The sequence below is a fragment of the Miscanthus floridulus genome, chromosome 10 (genome assembly GCF_019320115.1).
Source record: "Miscanthus floridulus cultivar M001 chromosome 10, ASM1932011v1, whole genome shotgun sequence".
Classification (NCBI taxonomy): Eukaryota; Viridiplantae; Streptophyta; class Magnoliopsida; order Poales; family Poaceae; genus Miscanthus; species Miscanthus floridulus.
The window spans coordinates 163088-186002 of NC_089589.1; the positions used below are offsets into that span (position 1 = coordinate 163088).

The window sequence follows — 22915 nt, forward strand, 5'->3', positions numbered from 1 at the left end:
TGATAGAAAAAGCACATCCAGAGGGTGCCATTTGCTTAGTAGATCACTTGTGTCTTGGTCCTCCAAGAAACAAAATAGTGTGGCTTTGTCCACCGCCAAAGCGGAATATATTGCCGTGGGTGCTTGTTGTGCACAAATACTTTACATGAAACAAACTTTGCTAGACTATGGTGTAGTTCTAGAAAAGGTACCTCTTTTGTGCGATAATGAAAGTGCGGTAAAACTTGCGAATAATTTGGTTCAATACTCTCGCACCAAGCACATAGATATCCGCCATCACTTTCTTAGAGATCATGTTGCTAAAAATGATATATCATTAGAAGGTGTAAGGACCGAGGATCAATTGGTGGATATCTTCACTAAACCGCTAGATGAGGCAACATTTTGTAGATTGCGGAATGAGCTCAATGTTCTTGATTTTAGTAACTTCACTAAAAAATGAGCTTGTATTGTCCCTTGCATTGCATTGTAATATACAACATGTCTACCTTATGGAAATGCACGTAGGGTTTGTCTAACATGGTTAAGATAACCGCTGAAAAGCGTGTGAAGAAGCTTAACCTTGGATCAAACTTGACAAGCACCTAGATTTACTTTCAAGAATTGCATTGCATATGCATGAATGTTGCTTTGTCATTTATCTTCATTTTCCCTCTTATTGCCTATTTTCTTAAAAGGAATTATAGCCTAAGGCAAAATATTTTTGAAAAACTTGAGGGTTTGAGAGAGGTCACTCATATCAGTCCCAATTAGTGTTTATTTGGATCTTATTGGAGTTGGGACTTGATTGGGAACAGGCAGCATGAAGGACTTTGAATATTTGCTGGAAAAAGAGTGACTGAACGCTGCACCGAACTCTGATGTCTAGCGTTCGGTCAGTTCATAGGAGGTGGATTGCTGCTGAGAAGGAGTGACCGGACGCTAAAACAGTGTTCTCCCAGCGTTCGGTCAGATGGCGATCCAGCGTCCGGTGAAGCGAAGAAGACGATGTCAGGATCAACCAGACTCTGGCTGTGTCCGGTCATGATTCCAGGGGTTTTGACCTCTCTGGAATCGATCGGACGCTGGATGGCAGCGTCCGGTCGCTGCCACCGGAGCATCCGGTCAGTAGGATATGTGCGTTTTCTGGACTACTTCTCCATTTCCTTTTCTATCTCACGGGAGACCCCATATAACATAGCGCCGCCTTGATCTACCCTGCATCGACATCACATCCACGACGAACCCTAGCTATCGCCTCCACAAGCTCGCTGTGCCATCTTCCAGCGCCACCTCCTGTGCCTCGCCGCCTACTATAACGCCATGCCCGTGCCATCCGCGCCTGCGCCTTCGTAGCTCGCCCGGGTAGCTCCCGCGCTGTCGCCGCCCGTGCAACTCCAGCGCCTCTGCCACGCCATCCTCTACTGAGCTCGTGCACCACCGCGCTGCCGCAGCTCGCCCACGCCCTACTCCAGCACCATTGTGCCCTAGCGCCCGCATTGCAACCTCGCCGGAGACCACAATCTCCATCCAGTGCCACCGTCTAGCGCCTCAGAGCTATCGTCGTAACCCTAATCTCTAGTTGCCGACCCAGTGGTTCCCCAATCTATTCCTCTTCTCGTCATTTCGCCGGTTCATCAGGTAGCAAGCCCTCGTCTCCAATTTCATTCCTAATTGCTTGTTTTCTTAGGGTTTCACATCTCTAGATATATATTGTATTTATTTGTATATCCTATCTATTCTATCGTGCAGTGAGTCGGTGCCATTGAGGTCCTATTTGTAGTTGTCAGTCAACTTAGGGCCAAGCTCACGAGTATGGATCGAGGCCAAGCCTTGGAAGTGACAGTCGACAGTTGATCTTTGTTAGTGGTAGTTGTTCTTTTCAGATCCATCAGATGGCTCGTGTCAAGAATGTCGGAGGTGGTCCAGGTGATGAGGATCCGAGACCCCCACCTCGCCAGCCTACAGATGCAAAAGGCAAGGTGATAAAGAAGCTAGCATCGAGGAAGTGCAAGTAACCTGATGCAGATACATCGAGAGCAGCTGTAGTTGTAGAGGCCACAGAGCGCGCAGAGAGAGGAGGTGCTCAGAGTGGTGTTGTTATTGCAGATCAGTTCTCTCCATCTACGAGGGCTGCACTTGAGCAGGTTGAGCGCCGTCATGGTGGTCTAGCTAGGACTCTCATGATTGGAGGACAGCGTATCACTATTGATGAGAGTCAGTCTCAGGGGGAGCCTCAGCAGTAGCCACAGCCAGCAGAATAGATTCAGGAGGGAGAGCAGGCCGAGGAGACAGAGCAGGCACCTTAGCCATAGCTTCGCCGCTCTGGTCGTACCCGTGCTCTAGTTACACCGAGGTTAGAGACACAGCAGAGGGGTTCTCGTCCACCGCCTAGACCACAGGGTCTGCCTCTAGTGACTCACTTAGATTTGAGGGCAACCACGACCAAGCAGGTTCAGCAGCTCAGATTTGTGGAATTTGAGCAGTGGTTTTTGCTAAGGCGGGATGAGCGTGCTTTAGAGGGCTTCTACACACCACTGCAGGAAGATTTTTATAATGCATATCTTAACAGTGGGGTAGTATTCAGATCTCAGAGGGTGTGCAACATTGAGACCATTGTAGCTGCAGTTGGAGAGCATATTCGCCCTTACCTAGCTTTCTAGCCAGGGCTGACAGATTTACTTAGACGGACAGGCTTATATGTTCCAACTTGGGTCCATCAGTTCGATGCTACACTCTGGATTGACCCGCAGCATAGATTTATGCACTTTGCATTCAGAGGCAGAGATTATAGGCTGATGAGCACTAGGGTCAGAGAGATACTCAGGTTTCAGGAGCAGCCAGTCCAACTACATGAGGTTTGCTATGGATAGACAGTGCCTCCCAGACGCCCACATGGCGGTATGGTGCCCCTATAGATCTGGTCTGCCATTACTTTACAGAGCCTTTCGGTGAGGGGTCATGCAGGACACCCAGCGTTCTCACTCCTATAGCTAGAATGCTGGATGCTATTATGAGGAGGACCCTACTTCCGAGGATGGGGTATCGCGAGGGCTTGACTCGCATATAGTTATGGCTTCTTAACTCTCTGATGTAGCAGACGGTATTTGATATTTGGGATCTCCTTCTATTAGAGATGGAGGATACTATTGCAGAGGGGTTCAGAGGTCATCGACTGTTGCCCTATGCCCACTGGATCACTTTTCTTATTCACATGGTAGTTACAGTGAGGCCACCGGAGATGCTAGCAGAGTATAGTGGCGCTACTATAGAGTTCCCTGCATATAACATGACTCAGATGACCCGACATAGTGCAGCAAGGACACCTAGCCAGCCGAGCCGATGTCCAGAGGTGCCAGAGACTACAGCTCAGCAGGATGAGACCATTAGGGGCATAGCAGCTATTGAGGAGGAGTAGCTTGATGCTCAGTAGGAGGGGATGGTCGAGAGCGACCCCAGTGATAGCTCAGATGAGGACTACCGGGACATTCCTCAGATGCCTGCACGACGACATGACCATGAGGCTGGTAGCTCCAATTTAGCTCCACCTGCACCGCAGACAGACCCCACTCTACTTGCCATACTTGAGCGGATGAGGCAGGATCAGGCTCGCTAGGCTCAGGAGACCGCTGCTACTTTCACACAGTTCTAGACTAGGCAGGATGAGTTCCAGTGACAGCAGCAGGCTATACAGTAGCATCAGTAGGCCATGCATCTGTAGCAGCTCCTCATGCAGCAGCAGCTTCTCAGATTTATGCAGCATGTAGTGACAGCTATTGGGGCTCCACCGCCACAGCCTTCGCCCCAGCTTGGTCAGCCTGCCACCACTTCTATGACTCCAGCTTTATAGCCTAGCGTGCTTCAGAGTCAGGGACAATCACCTGCACAGTTTGCTTCACCTATAGAGCAGGTGTCCCAATGGTTTGCCTCGCCAGTGTTAGCACCGCAGTTCACATCTCTACAGACAGGCTTCACACCGGCTCAGACTTCCTCACTGATAGTGCCAGATACCTCAGTCTCTAGGAGCCTTGGTGCTTCCTTCAGTGAGTTGATAGGACAGCCTACTCCACCATATCTACATGTCCCAGGTCCTTCTATAGTTGCACCTATTACCGGGACTACAGAGACGCTCCCTTCGTTAGTGGCATCATCAGAGCCGGCTGCTACAATCATACCTGCATAGTCTACAGTAGCTCCAGTTGTTGATCCGACCAGACCGCTTTAGCGTCGCTTCTAGCTACAGAGGGTTAGACTGCTCAGAGTTTAGGGTCAGATGATGATGGCACACAGTTTCAGCTCGCCCCTCGTACCTCAATGCTCGACTCATCCGTTGTAGTCCCACCGACCGACCCTTAGGTTTTGGTGTTTGACACCAAAGGGGGAGAGGGATCGAGTATGTTAGTCTTAGGGGGAGCTTAGTTTACTTAGTAGCTTATCTATTACATTTGGTTTTTATGTGTGATACACTATTATGCATTCGTGTGTTTACTTTTATGCATCAAACTATATTTATGTGATAGTGATATCTACGTGATCGTGATATATGACATGTGTGCTCTCTACATTAAATTATTTATATGTCATATCACTTGTGCTATGCTCATTTGCTTTGCTTCTGTGTTTTACTCTGATGCAAATGAGCTTTATTACTTGTACTTATGCTTATTTCATATCTTTTGAGTACATTATGTTGGCTTGGGTCATATAAGCTTGCCTAACTCTTTTGTTCTCATTGTCAAAAGCTTATATGAACCAAGCAAGTTAAAAACCTCATCTCTTTCACATACTTGAGGTGGTATTGTCATCAATCACCAAAAAGGGGGAGATTGAAAGCATCTAGGCCCCTAGTTGGGTTTTGGTGATTAATGACAATACATGATTACTATGACTAATGTGTGTTTTGTAGAGGCAATTAAGTTAGGTCATGGTAATGGAGATCGTTTGGGCAATCATGGTTGTCATGCCCCTACGATGGAAATCGTTTCGGTTTTCAAAGGATGGACGACAAGGTTAGGGATGGACTAGTTCTAAGTGTCGTTTGGTGTTGAGGAGACACTTAGAGTAGTTTAGGACTTTGTTTTTCCTTTGGCCATACTATTAAGGGGGGTATGGATGGGTAGCTTGACCTAGGTGAGTCTAGTGAGTTAGGTGTGGTGCACACTTGCTAAATCTAGCACTAGGTAGCTCCAAAATAGCCCTTAGATCCATTGGAGCAAACTTCATTCACGTATAATTGAGAGTTGGAAGTGAATGGAGGGTCAAATACTGACCGGACGCTAGCTTTGGTGTGACCAGATGCTAGCGCAGAGTCCGATCAGTTCATTTGATCAAGGTGAAGTCATCTGGAAGTGACCGGACGCTGAGAGGTGAGTGACCGGACATTGAGGGCCAGCGTCCGGTCGACTCCAGTAAGGTCCTAGAGAGGGAGAATCCTGATCGGACGCGTCCGGTCAGTGCTGACCGAATGCTGGTCAGGTTCCGGCTACTGACCGGACGTTGAGCAGCATGTGACCGGATGCTAGGGGTCTAGTGTCTGGTCAACATCAGTAAGGTTCTAGTGAGGGGAAACCGTGACCGGATGCGTCTGGTCAGTGTTGACCGGACGCTGTCCAGCGTCCGATCACCACTTAAACGTTGGAAGTCGAGGAGAACTGACCGGAGCGTCCGGTCAACATGACCGGAGCGTCCGATCACCCCGCAGAGGCACATAACGGTTCGTTTTTCAGCCAGTGTTATAAATACTTCCTCCATTCATGTGTGGGGGTACTTTTGCTCATTCCAACAGCTGAGAAACACCTTTGAGAGTGCCAAGAAGAGCAAGGTCCTAGTGAGGTGATTGAGATTTGAGAATCCCAAAGAGAGCCCTCATTAGTGAGATCAAGAGTAGCAAAGTGTGCATCCACCCTTCTCATTAGGCTTGTCGTGATCAAGTGAGAGTTCGTACTTGTTACTCTTGGTGATCGCCATCACCTAGACGACTTGGTGGAGATTGGGAGCTTGGTGATCATTCGGCAGAGCTTGTGGATGACCCAACTCAAGTTGTGAGCAGTTGTGGGTGATTCACCACGATGGAGTGTCGAAGAATCAACCCGTAGAGAGTACTTGATCCTTGCACGGATCAAGGGGGAGCTACACCCTTACGCGGGTGCTCCAAGAAGGACTAGTGGGGAGTGGTGACTCTCCGATACCTCGGCAAAACATCATCGCGTTCCTCCTTCTCTCTTTACTTTGAGCATTTACTTTGCGCAATTCAATTCTTGTCATTTACATTCATAGAATTGCCATGCTAGAGTAGGATTGGAACATAGGTGTCGAGGACCTAACACCGGGGTACCCTAGGAGGTGGAACCAATAACCATCAAATGTTAAAAACTTCTGGACAGACAAGGGCGCCGCTACGTTCCTTGCCCGAATGATGGGAGTTTGGTTCTGCCTCGCCCGATGCCTTTGGGCTAGCTCCACCTCGCCCGAGGGTTAAGGGCTAGTCTCCACCTCACCTGATGCCTTTGGGCCAGCTCCGCCTCACCCGAGGGCTGTGGGATAGACTTCGCCTCGCCCGACCCCCAAGGGACGGGCTCGGTCTCGCCTGAGGGATAAGGACTGGTCTCCGCCTCGCCCGACGACCGAGGATGAACCTCGCCTCACTCGATGCCTAAGGACTGGTTTCGTCTTGCCTGACAACCTCTCCCCATTCCCTCATGATGATAGGTATAGGGCAGGACAAGACATGCAGGTCAACCGCGGCTTCAAGGACCATACCCTGCGCCCCGACAGGAAAAGTACTGTCAAGGAACGATGGGATGGGTGCTTTAGACCCTTCCGGGCGTAGCAGAGCCTAAAGAGTGTTGCAGGTGCGTGCTCTTCGCCCTATAGAGTTGTAGGCGGCGCCTTTAGCTCTGGAACACGGAACCCGACGAAGATATGCGACAACCACTATGGTCCAGGAAAGGACTCTCATCCTCCACAAATGACGGGTGTTTGGTCACCATGTTATGATCACAGGGGAGTGGCGTCTGCTTCCTAGCCCCTCGGGTCCACCAGATCGGAGAGCTCGCTTCAGCCTTTGGACGCCCTCTCCAATCGGAAGACCTTGCCCACAGCGCTACTCCAGACCCCAACCCTGCATCCCTCTGACAGAGACTTATTAGAACCATAAGGCGTGCAGAGCAAGGCTGGGCAAGGCTCGTAAGTCAAAACCACTATACCACAGTCCATACCCTACGTGGGGCAGTACTCTGTAGCCATCCTGACATTCTATAGAGGCATCAACAGTATTATAGGCGCTTATCATCCTTTCGCACCCACCATAATGGACAACAAGGCTGGGTAGACGTGAACAACAAGGCTAGGTAGCGTACGCACCCTAGCCCTCTCACTTGTAAAGCCGTCCCCTTCATCTATAAAAGGGGATGCGCTTCCTCCAACAAAGGGACCGACTTTTGACGGCACAACACACAACACACATAGTCAAGCTGCTACCAAGCTCTTGGCCTCCTTTCGACCCTTCCATCAGAGACTTGGGACCAGTCCCTCTCTTGATTGTTTGTACCCCCTACTACGAACCATTTTTTGGTGCTAATAACACGAGCAGCAACAGACTGGACGTAGGGACATTCGGCCCGAACCAGTATAAACCTTGTATCCTTTAGCGCACCATCCGGGCCTAATGCACATCACTATAAATTTACTTGCCGGTGCTTGTACGAAACACTGACAGTTGGCGCGCCAGGTAGGGGCCTTTGCGCATTCCAAATCAGGCCTCGGATGGCCACCCACACAATTAGCTAGGTCCCAGGCGCACACGTGCATTTCGGTGACCTAGATTTCATCGTCACACTAGGAGGAGAGCTGGCGCTGGCCCACATAGCCGTGCAGTCTCTCCCTTCCATCAACCTTAGCCACCAGAGGCTTGAGGGCTAGCCGAGCGACTCCCTTGGACCCCAGTTATCCAGGGAGGCCCCGTGCTGCATCACCCTATTTTCGGAAGGCCCCGTACGGAGCGCCCCGACAACGTTTCCATTCGGTCTCCGCAACGCCGCGGCGACCGCTGGCCACCTTCTGGCACTACGCATGGTTCAGCCGCCCACGGACAGCGAGTTCGTGGGGACAATTGAACCTGATATAGAGACTCTCCACAGGCTCCTCATGGAGGAGCCAGGATCATTCTCCAGCTCTGACTCTAGCAGGGGGAGCCATCACCCTTCCCGGGAATGCTTCATGGCGTAAACCCCTGAGGGGCACGTCGAAAGCGTCTCTGGGGAAGAGGCTACCCCGACAAGCAACCCTGGCAGTAGGTCCGAGGAGGAGGCGGCGGCCCCATCTCGCCTAAGGATGGAGCAGCTAAGGGCCTGCAAGCTGGAGATCGATGAGGTCGGGCAAGGGCTCGTCCGGGAGTACGCGGACATCAATCACGAGATTGATCGCCGCATAGATGGGAGGCGTGCGCGCACCGCGACCCGAACCGTACACTAGAGGATCCTCACCGATGATGGGACCCTCCCTCACTTCGCTCAGGCAAACCAAAACATCGCTGCAGCGATGGCCTTGCTGCACGGCCTTCCGGAGGCCGCGATGTCCGAGGATCGCTGTGCCCACCGAGAAATTCGCATGTTGCTCGAGCGTGCGGCGGCGCAGCAGGCAGAAAGCTCATTGTCCCGATGACGCGAGCCCGATGCCAGCCAGTGCACGCCCTCAGTGCACCCCACCAAGGACGCATCCATTCACCAGACACCGCCAGGCGGTAGGCAGCCCTCTGCCGTCCCGGTACATCAACGTCTCAGCCACGACCACGACGTGCGCAGCACCATCGACGCCCGCAGGCGCACCCACGGCAACATAGGAGAGGCAGCCCACCATGGCTACCATCCTTGATGTGGCGGACGCTATGACAGCGGCGAGGACCAAAGCCCGAGCCCTGGCCTGCCAGGCCCTCAGGCCTTCGACCGACACATCCTCAACGCTACGTTCCCATCAAGGTACCGACCGCCAACCAACATCCCTAAATATTATGGGGAAACAAACCCTGGGCTTTGGCTCGAAGACTATCGGCTTGCATGTCAGGCCGATGGTGCGAGTGATGATGATTTCATTATTCGCAATCTCCCACTATTCTTGGCTGATTCGGCACGAGCATGGTTGGAGCACCTACCATCCAACACCATTCAAAGTTAGGCGGGTCTTACAGAGATCTTCGTGGGCAACTTCCAGGGCATGTACAAATGCCTTGGAAACCCATGGGACCTCAAGAACTGCCGCCAGAAGGCCGATGAAACCCTCCGTGGGTACATTTGGCGATTCTCTCGGTAGTGCACCAACTGGGGCGTAGGGGCCCATGGACCACCAAGGAACTCCTGGACATCGCCACCAGCCATGCCTCAGGAGAGGAGGCGATCGGAGCCATCTTCGACCGCCCCGACGGCAAGGCGAGACGGGATGAGGATGCCAGCGAAGGCGCCTCCAACCGTCCCGCCAAAAGAAAGAATAAGAAGCAACGGCGCGACAACTCGCTCGTGGCCGCTGTCGACCGCAAGGGTGGCCGGAAGCCCGCGGAGGGCACTCCGAACCACTTTGAAAAAATGCTCGAGGGGCCATGCCCAAACCACGCTTTCCCGGCCAAGCATCTATACAAGGATTGTGGCCTCATGCGCAAATACTTGTCCGGGGGCCTCAATAAAGGGGAGCAGGGGAAGGAACCTGCCCCCACCACAGACGACGCAGAGGAGAAGGACGACGCCTTCCCAACGCCGAATGGCGCCCTCATGATCTTCAGAGGATCAACGTCCTACGACTCCAAGCGTCGCCAGAAGGCCGCAAGCCGCGAGGTCTATACGGCTGGACCGGCCATGCCTGCCTTCCTTCGGTGGTCAGAATCCGCCATAACCTTCAACCGGACCGACCATTCGGATGCCGTCCCACACCCGAGAAGGTACCTGCTTGTCATCGACCCGATTGTCGACCCAAAGTGGCTCACAAAAGTACTGATGGATGGATGCAGCGGCCTCAACATCATGTACGCCAAGACGCTCGATGAGATGGGCATCGACCGAACGAACCTCCGCCCCATCCGAGCACCTTTCCATGGCGTCGTGCCTGGTAGGTAGGTCATACCACTGGGGCAGATCGATCTGCCCATCACTTTTGGGGATCAGTCCAATTACAGGACTGAGACCCTTACTTTCGACGTTGTAGGGTTCCCCGGAACCTTCCACGCCATCCTCGGACGTCCATGCTACGCGAAGTTCATGGCTGTCCCCAACTATACATACCTCAAGCTGAAGATGCCGAGCCCCCATGGGGTCATCACCATCGGCACCTCCTTCCGTCGCACCTATGAGTGCAAAGTCGAATGCTGCGGACATGCCTTAGTAGTCGTCGCCTCCGAAGAGCTCGCCACCCTCAGGGAGGAGGTCATTGAAGAAACACCCGACACAAAGAGGTCATCCGAATCGTTCGAATCAGCGGAAGGGTCCAAGGAGGTCCTCGTGGACCCTAGCAACTCCGAGGGCAAAAAAGTCCGCATCGGAACCGCACTCTCCCCCGAATAGGAAAGCGCGCTCATCGACTTCCTCCGCGATAACAAAGACGTCTTTGCGTGGAAACCCTCGGATATGCCAGGCATCCCGAGGGAGGTCGTCGAGCATACCCTAAAAATCCTCCCAAGCTCTAGGCCAGTGAAGCAATGCCTACGCTGCTTTGACGAGGAAAAACGCAGGGCCATCGGTGAAGAGATAGCAAAACTGTTGGCTGCTAGGTTCATTAGGGAAGTATACCACATAGAGTGGCTAGCAAATCCCATTCTTGTGCGGAAGAAGAGCGGGAAATGGAGGATGTGTGTCGACTACACGGGCCTCAACAAGGCGTGCCCAAAGGACCAGTTTCCTTTGCCACGCATAGACCAAATAGTTGATTCCACCTTAGGATGTGAAACCCTCTGCTTCCTTGACGCATACTCCGGTTACCACCAGATCGCGATGAAAGAGTTCGACCAGCTCGCGACGTCTTTTATCACCCCTGTTGGATCGTTCTGCTACATTTCAATGCCGTTCGATCTAAAGAACGCTGGGGCAACTTACCAGCTGTGGTAGAACCTCCTAAGAAATCGGGCCCATGTGCACCTATCGTTGTCTTAACAGACCTCTGATAGCGTACACGAGTTCCCAACAACTTAACAGGTCTGTCGGGTGTCCTCGGGAAACCTGAATCATCCACGAATCTTTTTCGAACAGGATCCCAATCACAGACATTGCAGATTACAACAGTTTATTCAAATATATACATCAGAGTAAAAGATAGCGGAAGTCTTACGATAACATAGTTTACAAACCAGTTGTTTCAAACGTACAAAACATAAGTGTCATACAACCATAGTAGCGGGATAATATTACATTAACATTATTTATCATACAAACTAGTGCCTTGTCCAAAGGCCATTCATTATTCCTCATCGTCATCGACTTCAAACACAGACATGCAGCAGGGACCAAAACAAGCCTGCGCATGCGACTCACCTACAACAAGGGTTAACAAACCCTGAGTACAAAAGTACTCAATAAGACTGACCCAACGTAAAAGGGGGTGAAAGACTTTAGAGATGCAGGTGTTGGGGCAAGGTAAGGATGTAGCAAGATTCAAAAGTTCTTTGCCAAAAGCTTACTATTCTTGATCCTATTTTCAAGTTTTTCCCTTAAGTCTTCTTGGTTCATTATCTCAAACTAAGTGTTCATATCCCATGTTCCAATCCTTCTCATTCCATTCCTTTTCTCAAATTTTAGTAATTCACCAGTCCTGCATTGCTTCTGTAATGAATCAAGTCTCCATATCCATGGAGCATCGGCAATTCGAATTGATTGAAGTCCCAGCTGGGGATTCCTTATCACACGACATATGTAGAACTTAATCTTGCATATATCAACCTCGCTACCGGATCCTCCTATACTAAGCCATCTCCACGCCACCCGAGAGCACAGCATACCTCAAATCCGGCCACATTCCAGCCACGAGGGTACACGCTACTCCCGCCATCTCTCCACTCCCAGTGCGTGGGCATTTGTCTTAGTATCGGATGATCTGGTAGCGAGGTTGATATATGCAAGATTAAGTTCTACATATGTCGTGTGATAAGGAATCCCCAGCTGGGACTTGAATAAATTCGAATTGCCGATGCTCCGCGGATATGGAGACTCGATTCATTACAGAAGCAATGCAGGACTGGTGAATTACTAAAATTTGAGAAAAGGAATGGAATGAGAAGGATTGGAACATGGGATATGAACACTTAGTTTGAGATAATGAACCAAGAAGACTTAAGGTAAAAACTTGAAAATAGGATCAAGAATAGTAAGCTTTTGGCAAAGAACTTTTGAATCTTGCTACATCCTTACCTTGCCCCAACACCTACATCTCTAAAGTCTTTCACCCCCTTTTACGTCGGGTCAGTCTTGTTGAGTACTTTTGTACTCAGGGTTTGTTAACCCTTGTTGCAGGTGAGTCGCATGCGCAGGCTTGTTTTGGTCCCTGCTGGCAGAACCTCCTAAGAAATCGGGCCCACGTGCACCTATCGTTGTCTTAACAGACCTCTGATAGCGTACATGAGTTCCCAACAACTTAACAGGTCTGTCGGGTGTCCTCGGGAAACCCGAATCATCCACGAATCTTTTTCAAACAGGATCCCAATCACAGACATTGCAGATTACAACAGTTTATTCAAATATATACATCAAAGTAAAATATAGCAGAAGTCTTAAGATAACATAGTTTACAAAACCAGTTGTTTCAAACTTACAAAACCATAAGTGTCATACACCCATAGTAGCGGGATAATATTACATTAACATTATTTATCATACAAACTAGTGCCTTGTCCAAAGGCCATTCATCATTCCTCATCGTCATTGACTTCAAACACTGACATGCAGCAGGGACCAAAACAAGCCTGCGCATGCGACTCACCTACAACAAGGGTTAACAAACCCTGAGTACAAAAGTACTCAACAAGACTGACCCGACGTAAAAGGGGGTGAAAGACTTTAGAGATGTAGGAGTTGGGGCAAGGTAAGGATGTAGCAAGATTCAAAAGTTCTTTGCCAAAAGCTTACTATTCTTGATCCTATTTTCAAGTTTTTACCTTAAGTCTTCTTGGTTCATTATCTCATACTAAGTGTTCATATCCCATGTTCCAATCCTTCTCATTCCATTCCTTTTCTCAAGTTTTAGTAATTCACCAGTCCTGCATTGCTTCTGTAATGAATCGAGTCTCCATATCCACGGAGCACCGGCAATTCGAATTGATTCAAGTCCCAGCTGGGGATTCCTTATCACACGACATATATAGAACTTAATCTTGCATATATCAACCTCGCTATTGGATCCTCCTATACTAAGCCGTCTCCACGCCACCTGAGAGCACAGCACACCTCAAATCCAGCCACATTCCAGCCATGAGGGTACACGATACTCCCGCCATCTCTCCACTCCCAGTGCGTGGGCATTCATCTTAGTATCGGATTAGCCGAAGTAGGCTTACCAGAGTATGTGACCAGTACTACAAAGTGTCTCGTTCAGAAGATCCACAATGAGTGGCCTTTAAGCGACATAGTCGGCAACATTACCCAACATTCAAGATAAGTCACCCGACTAGTCTCTAGTTCATTCTATCTTCTTTCTTTGTTTGGCCAGTATGCCATCTTTGATTGTATCGAAACTTTTACTTTGAAAGCCTACCATAAAGCATACTAAGCATTCTACGCCTTTGTAAATGAAATCATCTTCAAGGATGGTAAACAATTAATAAGGTAGGCAATGCATCAAGTAGGTAACATTTGAATAAATCAACTTAATGCAATAGGTAACATAGGTGATAAACTTTTCAAAGTAAACAAGGTAATGGTTTAATGCATAAACCGGGGCTTGCCTTCGTTGACGATCTCGGGTTCCGGATCAGTACCACAAATATCGAATCCCGAGACAACCGGGGATCCTTCCACAACTTGCTCAACTAGGATCGGTTCACTCTCGGATTCTACATGAAATAATAACATATGCTTCAACATGATGATAATGTAAACATGATGCTTTCATGGTGCATGAAATATAATAACACCTTGAATACAACTGTCCTTCACAGTACAGTTGCAAGCCAACAAAACCAACTTGCAATTCTACCATCAAGGACCACACAAGTGACTTGACCAAATTGATCTTGAAACCCTACTGGTCACAAAACATGACCAAAACAAGATCAAACTCTAACCTAACACTTAGGGTTTGCTTTTATTCATTTTTGAATTAATTTGGAAATAAGCCAAAAAATGAAATTGTTCCAAATGACCTCAAAATTTTATGTAAGCTTCCTCATGACAAATTAGTGTACCAAAACAAATTTCATAATTTTTGGAGTTGTACAGTGGCCTACAAAAATCATGGAAATTACATTTATAAATTAATTGAGCAATTTTTATCACATTAAAAAAGAACTGTAAATCAATATTTCATATTTTTCCTAAATAGTATTCATCACAAAGAGGTCACACAAAAATTTTCATAATTTTTGGAGCTCTAAATAAATCTACACAAAAATAACAAAAGCAGGCACTATTCATCCATTTCTAAAAATAGAAAAATTCCATTTGAACTACACAGTCGCTGACATACGGGACCCACTTGTCATCCCTAACCTTCGGCTTTGACCGCGGCGATGACGGCGCTCACCGGCGCTAACTCACCGACGGTGAGTCTAACGGCGAAGGCAAAGGCACCACGGTGATCACTACGACAAGGCGCAATGATTGGTGGCACAACCGAGACCCTACGCGGTCAGAACCGAGCACTACACTGGCCATGGCGGACGCGGTGGCACGGCAGCGCTACGCCGGCGAAACAAGGTTGGTAGAGATCAAACAAAAGGCTTAGAAAGGATCAGCAGCTCACCCCGAATGTGTTGAAGCAAAGAACGAGACCGGAGGAGCTATGGTGACGCGGGTCGACGGTGACAGCGGTCACGGCGGAGCAGACTTCGTCGACGACGGTGTTCCGGCGACTGCAGTGGGCAAAATGACCAAGGAAGAATGGATTAAGTACCACAGCATCGAGACGAAGCTATAGAGACAACAAGCAAGGGCAATGGCTCACCGGATGACGCTAGCCGTGGTGAAACGGCACTTCGGGTGAGGTCGCCGGCCGCGAGGAAGAAGGGTCGCTAGCGGTGGTTCTCGGTGGACTCAGACAACCACAGTTGGTGGGATGGGTTCGCAAGGAGGAGACGGAGCTGGAACACTGCTTTGCTGAGACTGTCTTGCGCAGAGGAGGCGAGGGGGAGCTCGCCAGAGCTAAGGCGGCGGCGTCGGGAAACAGAGGAGAGAAAGGAAAGCTGATAACGTCATCGGAGCTTTATAGCGCGGCCAGGAGAGCGAGGGAATGACACACAGTGTGCATCCCATGCCAGCGCGAAGCCAAGGGTGGCCACGGGCACGCCTAGAAGGCCGAAGAAAGGACGCCGGCGGTGGGGCGGTGGCGCTCTGTTGTCAACGGATTTTTTGAAATATTTACAGAATCGCCACTGAGTTCATTTTACAAATTACTCCCAAATTTTATATGTAAACTTTAAAAACTTTGAATACCAAAGTTGATCCGTATAAAATAATCTTCAACTTTGTTTTTTGTCATACCCCCAAATTCCAAATGGATTTTGAAATAGATAGAAGGGGCAAAAAGGACTTTTATGATTTGAATTTGAATTCAAATTTGATTTGTTTACCTTTTTACTTAACTATGCTTTTTGACCAGTCACATGGCCCATTAGGGCTATTTGAGTCAATTGACACATGGTCTCACATGATCACATGAAATTTGACCCTTGTGGTCATGATCTTTATTTAGAGTTTTGAATCACATTACATCACATAAAATAACAACTTATGAAATAAAGCTTATTTAGTGAATGCATTCAAAATTTTCTACTTTATGAATGCTTTGCAATGCATATGATGACATGTCAAGTTTTAGTACTAGGTCAAACACCAAAGGTGTTACACTTGTGTTGTATGCTCAACTGCTCTGAGGACCTCATCGGGCGGACCGTTGAGGCCTACGTCGACGACATCGTAGTTAAGTTCAAACGGGCTGACCACCTTGTCGCCGACCTCGAACGAACCTTTGCGAAACTCTGGGCAAACAGCATCAAACTCAATCCCAAAAAATGTGTTTTCAGGGTCTCGAGGGGCATGCTGCTCGGCTTCATTGTCTCTGAGCGCGGCATCGAAGCCAACCCAGAGAAGATCTCAACCATCACAAGGATGGGCCCGATCCAAAACATAAAGGGGGTTCAGCGGATCACAGGGTGCCTTGCCGCCCTCAGCCAATTCATTTCATGCCTCGGCGAATGAGGACTCCCCCTTTATTGACTCCTAAAGAAATCCGACCGCTTCGAGTGGACAGCCGAGGCTCAGGAGGCGCTTGACATGGTTAAGCAATTTCTAACTAAACCCCCGGTCCTGGTCCCTCCAAGCAACGGAGAATCCCACCTCCTATATATAGCGGCCACCACGCAAGTGGTTAGCGCCGCCTTAGTAGTAGAGCGGGAAGAAGAGGGGCATGCCTTCAAAGTACAGCACCCTATATATTTCATCAGCGAAGTGCTATCCGACTCCAAAACCCGTTATTCCCAAATCCAGAAACTCCTCTACACCGTCCTCATCACCAAGAGGAAGTTACGCCACTACTTCGAGTCACACCCTGTGACAGTCATGACGTTGTTCCCCCTCGGCGAGGTTGTTCATAGCTAGGATGCCACAGGAAGAACCGCAAAGTGGGCACTCGAGCTGATGGATCAGGGCATTACTTATGCCCCCTGAACAACGATCAAATCCTAGGTGCTGGCTGACTTCATCGTGGAGTCGACCGAGGTCCAGATGCCACCAGCAGTCATCGATCAAGAGTACTGGACGATGTACTTCGACGGATCGCTGATGAAAAAGGGTGCTGGCGTGGGACTAGTCTTTGTATCTCCCCTCGGGGTCCGCATGAGGTACATGGTTCGGCTCTATTTCCCCTCATCAAACAATATCGCCGAATATGAAGCGCTCATCAATGGCCTACGAATCACCATCGAGCTGGGAATCTGACGCCTCGACATCAGGGGCAACTCCCAGCTGGTCGTCAACCAGGTCATGAAGGAGTCAAGCTGCCACGACGCCAAGATGGAGGCATACTGCCAAGAAGTCCGACGGCTGGAGGACAGATTCGATGGCCTCGAACTCAATCACATCCCAAGGCGCCTCAACGAAGCAGCCGACGCGCTCGCGAAAGCAGCATCCACCCGAGAGCCAGTACCGACAGGTGTCTTCGCCAGCGATCAATACAAGCCCTCGGTGCGCTACAAGGGGTCAGAACGAGCCGACGATGGCCCACCTGATCCGGCCCTGGGGGCCAACTTGCCGACTGCTCCACCCGACCCTAAGGTCATGGAGCTTGAAGAGGATCCAGCAGCAGAGTTTGACCCTCCCAACGACTGGAGAACGCTTTACCTCGACTACCTCCTCCGCGACACACTACCAGCAGACAAGACGGAAGCCCAATGGCTCGCACATCGCGCCAAGTCCTTCGTTCTTGTAGAAGGCGAACTCTACAAATGAAGCCACGCTAGGATCCTACAACTCTGTATCCCTAGCGAACAGGGAAAACTTCTGCTAAGCGATATCCACGGTGGGGTCTACAGGCACCATGCCGTGCCAAGGACCTTAGTTGGGAATGCATTCTGATAGGGCTTCTACTGGCCCACCGTAGTAGCCGACGCCGAGCAAATTGTACGCGCCTGTGAAGGGTGTCAGTACTATGCTCGGCAGACTCACCTCTCGGCCTAGGTGCTCCAGATGATCCCCATCACATGGCCCTTTGCGGTCTGGGGGCTCGACCTGGTTGGGCCACTCAAAAAGGCGCCCGGGGCTTCACCTACCTGCTTGTCACCATAGACAAGTTTACAAAATGGATCGAAGCTCGACCGATCTCCACGATCAAATCCGAGCAAGCTGTGCTATTCTTCCTCGACATCATCCATCGCTTCGGAGTACAAACTCCATCACAGACAACGGCAAATAGTTCACTGGTAGGAAATTCATTCGATTCTGCGATGAACAACACATCCGGATCGATTGGGCAGCCATCACGCACCCCCGGACAAACAGGCAGGTCGAGCACACAAACGGCATGCTCCTGCAAGGCCTTAAGCCCAGAATTTTCAACCGGTTAAACAAGTTCGGTGCGCACTGGCTCACTGAGCTTCCGACCATGCTCTGGAGCCTAAGGACAACTCCTAGCCGGGCCACCGGCTACACACCCTTCTTCATGGTCTATGGTTCTGAGGCCGTTCTCCCAACGGACCTTGACTATGGAGCACCAAGAATCAGAGCATACGACGAACAGGGGGCCGAGGCATCCCACCAAGACGCCATGGACCAGCTAGATGAAGCCCATGACATCGCCCTCCTCCGATCGGCTAAGTACCAGCAGGCGTTGCGACGGTACCACAGCCGATGGGTGCGGGACCAAGCCTTCAACGTCGTGGACCTCGTCCTCTGCCTTGTGCAGAGCAACAAGGACCACCACAAGCTCTCCCCACCCTGGGAGGGGCCGTACGTCATTGCGGAAGTACTTCGCCCGGGTGCCTACAAGTTGAAAACCATCAACGGCGAGGTCTTCACCAACGCCTGGAACATTGAGCAGCTACGTCGTTTTTACCCTTAAATAAACACATGTTTCTTTTTATCAGTTTTTGTCTTTACAAAACCCCAATCTTTAGTGACATCCGACCCCTGCAAATTATGAGGGGCTGGACCTCACTCGGGGGCTGATACAAGTACAAATACATTTATCTTGCAAACACTTCCTGTATTATCTTTGAAAACTTTATCTAAGTTTTCCGATCTTCTCGTAAACAAGTCCTAAGGACTAAGATTTCAGGAACAAATTCTGAGTACAACTGGTAGGACTGCGGGAGACCCACGCCCCAGCGGCTACAACCTCTTTGCTCACTAGCGTGATCAGAATTAATTCACCCGTACTCCTAGTTTCTTACAACTTGGGCCATGGGAAGGGTTGGAGGGCACCAAAACCTTTTCTACAAGAAGAGGAAGCTGAAAAGCTGTTTGCCATAACAAAAGCTGGAAATTTGTTTGTTTTTGCACAAATTAACCACTTACAAAATGATTTCATCACGCAAAGGACTAATGTACTCCTAAAAATTCAAAGGACTATTCACTCGGGGGCTCCCCCAAACTTATTCAGTTACAGTCTCTGCTTAGTTTTATTACATGTACTACTGCGGCCGCCGCGCCGAGCTCTCCATTGGCAATGTCCGGGCATGTACACGGGCCAGTTCGTCTACTGTGGCCGCCGCACCATGCTCTCCATCGGCAACATCCCACCACATTGCGGGACCTTCGAAGGCACCATCATCTACAACGTCAAGCACCGCGCCGGCGAATGCGGTGCCCCTCCGCCGGGGCGTTCAGGGACTACGCCATCATCATTAGCCACAACCTTGACAACGGTGTCAGGGCAAAAAGCGCCTCCCACTGAAGGAAGGCCACGACCAACGGCAGCAAAATCGACAACGCTCATCGCCCTCCGGTGCCTTTTCTCCTCCGGCAGCGGCAACCCCTCCTCAACATAGGCGAACCATGCCATCTCATCTACGTTGGATAACCTCCAGCTCGACATCGCGCTCCAGAATCACGGGCGGACTTGTGAGTTTTTCTCTCCCTAGTATTACCCTCTCTTACTTAGGAACCGATACATTCAGTGGAAAGGAAGGAGAAGAGGTGGCGGCTCGGAGGCTGACGAGGAGGTGGGGCGAGAACTCTTCCCCCCCTATTTAAAGAGGGGGCTTAGCAGCTAAGGAAAGGCGAAAGGTTTGGACGAAAAACTCTCTGCCTTCCCCTATTCAATACAAATGCGAAATCAATGCTGACAGAAATATGAGGGGACGCGCCGGAAACGACGGGACGCGCTCTGGTCGACGGGACACCGCCTGGTAAGCCAGAATGTCACAAGGGCATGGCCCGCCACTAATGCGCCTCGAATGCGAGGACTAGGGCACGCTCACCTGTAGGCAACTCTCCGCTTCCCCAGGCAGGACCATGGAACGGCCCAACAATAGAACCTCCCTCCAGGGGAAGCCCAGTGGGCCTCCTGGGTCGATCGGGCGGCCCAAGCAAAACAACCAACGAACGACCAATTGAAAGATAAGTACCCTTGTTTACTTACTTTGAGTAGTAAATTCTTTACTAGGCCTCCGACCCCAGCAACGGCAGGGACATGGACATCACTCGGGGGCTACCGAGGGTGCATGTTTATTTAAACACCCTCTTAGCCCGACCCCTCCTTACGTTTGGGAAACCAAAAGCACGGCGTGTGGGAATACAACGATGAGTGCAACTGGACGAACCACCGGACCCTACGCTCCATCAGCTACGGAGTCTTTTTGGTTCACCAGCATAATCGCATTCACAGTTCCTCACACTACTAGCCTTAGCTCCTGCCTTCCCGAAAGGAGTTTGGAGGGGTCCACCTGCAGAGCCCCCCTTCAGGGGGAAGCTGGCAGATCGCTTAAAAATCAATTGCAAAAACAAAAGTAGCAATACTTATGCAGGTTATGCTGGCCTCGTCGGAAACATCGGACCCGAACCTGGCTTGGACACGTCTGGTAGGAGCTTCCACGGCTCATACCACCAAGGTAACATTACCGACCCCCGCTTTCGTTTCGATTAAACTATATGTTAAATTCATACGTTGCATATGCAAATTCTTGTATCCCAACGCTTCGTGTCGCGTCACGAAGCGGTAGTCACTTCATTTAATATGAGCGACGCCTGACTGAGGTTCGAAGGCCGGCCCGCGAAGGGCTCAAGGCCACCTCATGTCAAACAGAGCCAGGGGAGGAAGACCGAAATGAGCCCCAGCGGCCTTGCCCGACCCCGTCTAGAAACGGACAAGGACATTTCGACCTTTCTCATTTGATTCTAACCTCGAGCCAGACCCACAGAATCTCCATCGAGGAGAGGCCAACGGGCCGCCTGAGCCCAACAAACGGCTTAGGCATCTGCCGGGAGGCAGGTTCAGAAGTAGTGGAATGCCACATGAGGGCTCTGCCGACCCCGTCAGTGAATGATGGATCTGGATTCCACACGAACATACCCGTTAGCGAGCTCATTGAGCGCAACACTCGAGCCATCGAGGCAAGTGTCGTTAACTCAGCCCCTCTAGCCGTAGAAACCGAGGATGGGGTAGCGTGCGAAAACACGGCCGACCCCTAGCAGACCCTGAAGGGCTCAGGGGCTCGAGCCACTCGATCTAAGATCGAGAGACTGAGGTTCGATGACTGACCAGCGAAGGGTTCGGGGCCACCTCGCGTTGAACAAGAGCTAGGGGAGAAAATACAGATGAGCCTCAACGGCCTTTGCCCGACCCGCATTAAGGTGAATAGGGTCATCTCAACCTTCTTGTTCAATCCAGCCTCTAGCCGAGCCCATAGAAACCCCATTGAGGGGGAATCTGTTGGAAGGCGGGCAAAGGAGTAACGGAACGCCCCCCGAGGGCTTCACCGATCCCGCCGCGAAGCAAACGGGATCGGATTCCGTCCAAACATCCCCGTTAGCAAGCTCATAGTGCACGGTCACGTAGCGATCATCAAAGTCCTAGGTAAGAGGTATGAGTAAATACAAATGTAAGTTCGCCTCCCTCACTCCGGTCTCCAGTAACATCCGACCCCAGCAACCGCAAGGGGTCAGATCTCACTCGGGGGCTGATAAAGGTATGAGTACCTCCTTTCTTTTTTTGAAAAAAACATTACATTAGATCTCCTCCTCGCATCAAGACTAGCGGCAAGATTCAGGGGAACAGACTAGCAAGATGGTGTTGTTGCCGAGGATCAAATCTGGGTCACCCGCGTGAGCCCACGCGCCGATAGCTACGGTAATTTTGCTCACCAGCACACTTAAAATTTCCTCCACAAAACTTCGGGCCCTACGGTCTTAACAAATGGAAGGATCGATTGTCGAGATCTTTTCATCACAAAAAAGAGAAGGTAAGATTAAACAAACGAAACGAGACTTACCCAACCATTTCCAGGACACAAAAGCACTGACACTTGTTCACATGTTACAAATAAGTGTTTATCAAACCAATTCCACTAACTACTTCCGTGAAGGGAGAACCTCTTCTTTCAGCTTGTCTGCCAGGTTTCGCACAAGGGGGCCACCACCTTCTCCATCTCATCTAGCTTAGCGTCTTCATAGACAGGCGCGAAGCCTTGGCTCATCACCCCCAGGTTGATCTCCTGAGCATAATGGGAATGGGCGACAGTGAAGGCTTGGGTGATCCCGAGGCAAAAGGTGCTCTCCTCAAGCTGGCCCATGCACACCGTGATACCAGCAACATGGATCATGAGGGAACCATCCCCCTCCTCTTGCGTCACCCGCAAGTCGTCATAGACCGCCAGGACAGCGGAAGACATGCAATCATATTCATTACCTTCGACTTGAAGAAGCCCCCGTGCCTCAGCGAGATCGGCGCGCAGACCGGCAGAAACTTCCTCGGCATCCAGCCGTCGGGCCACCTCGACTCCAAGATTTGCCCGGCATGCCTTGGCCTCACGACACGCTTCGTCGCGCTCCCAGATGGCCCGATCGACCACCACGGCATCCTGGTTCGCCTTCTCCTGCAACATCGCGGACCTCTCCTCAGCCTTCAGCTTGAGGTCCCGCTCCGTCTGCAGCTCCGCTAGGAGCTTGCCGGCCCGCTCACTAGCTGCAGCATTCTTCTGCAATAGCTCGTCTCGCTCCTTTCGGAGCCTGGCGATCTCCTCCTCATCTAGCTCCGTCCTCACCGACAAATCCTCAAACATCACATGGAACTCCTCCACGTCACGACGCGCCTCGGCCTCCCG

General features: G+C 50.5%; 2 protein-coding genes across 2 annotated transcripts; both read left to right on the top strand.

The window, feature by feature from the left end:
* The first annotated feature begins 9821 nt into the window (after positions 1 to 9821).
* LOC136487293 (uncharacterized) lies at positions 9822 to 10523 on the top strand. Its single transcript, XM_066484435.1, has 2 exons — positions 9822 to 10071; positions 10168 to 10523. The coding sequence occupies exons 1-2, from the start codon at positions 9822 to 9824 to the stop codon at positions 10521 to 10523; spliced, it is 606 nt and encodes a 201-aa protein (XP_066340532.1).
* An 8807-nt stretch (positions 10524 to 19330) lies between these two features.
* LOC136487297 (uncharacterized) lies at positions 19331 to 19642 on the top strand. Its single transcript, XM_066484448.1, has one exon. It carries the CDS (start codon positions 19331 to 19333, stop codon positions 19640 to 19642), a length of 312 nt encoding a protein of 103 aa, XP_066340545.1.
* The last annotated feature ends 3273 nt before the right edge of the window (positions 19643 to 22915 follow it).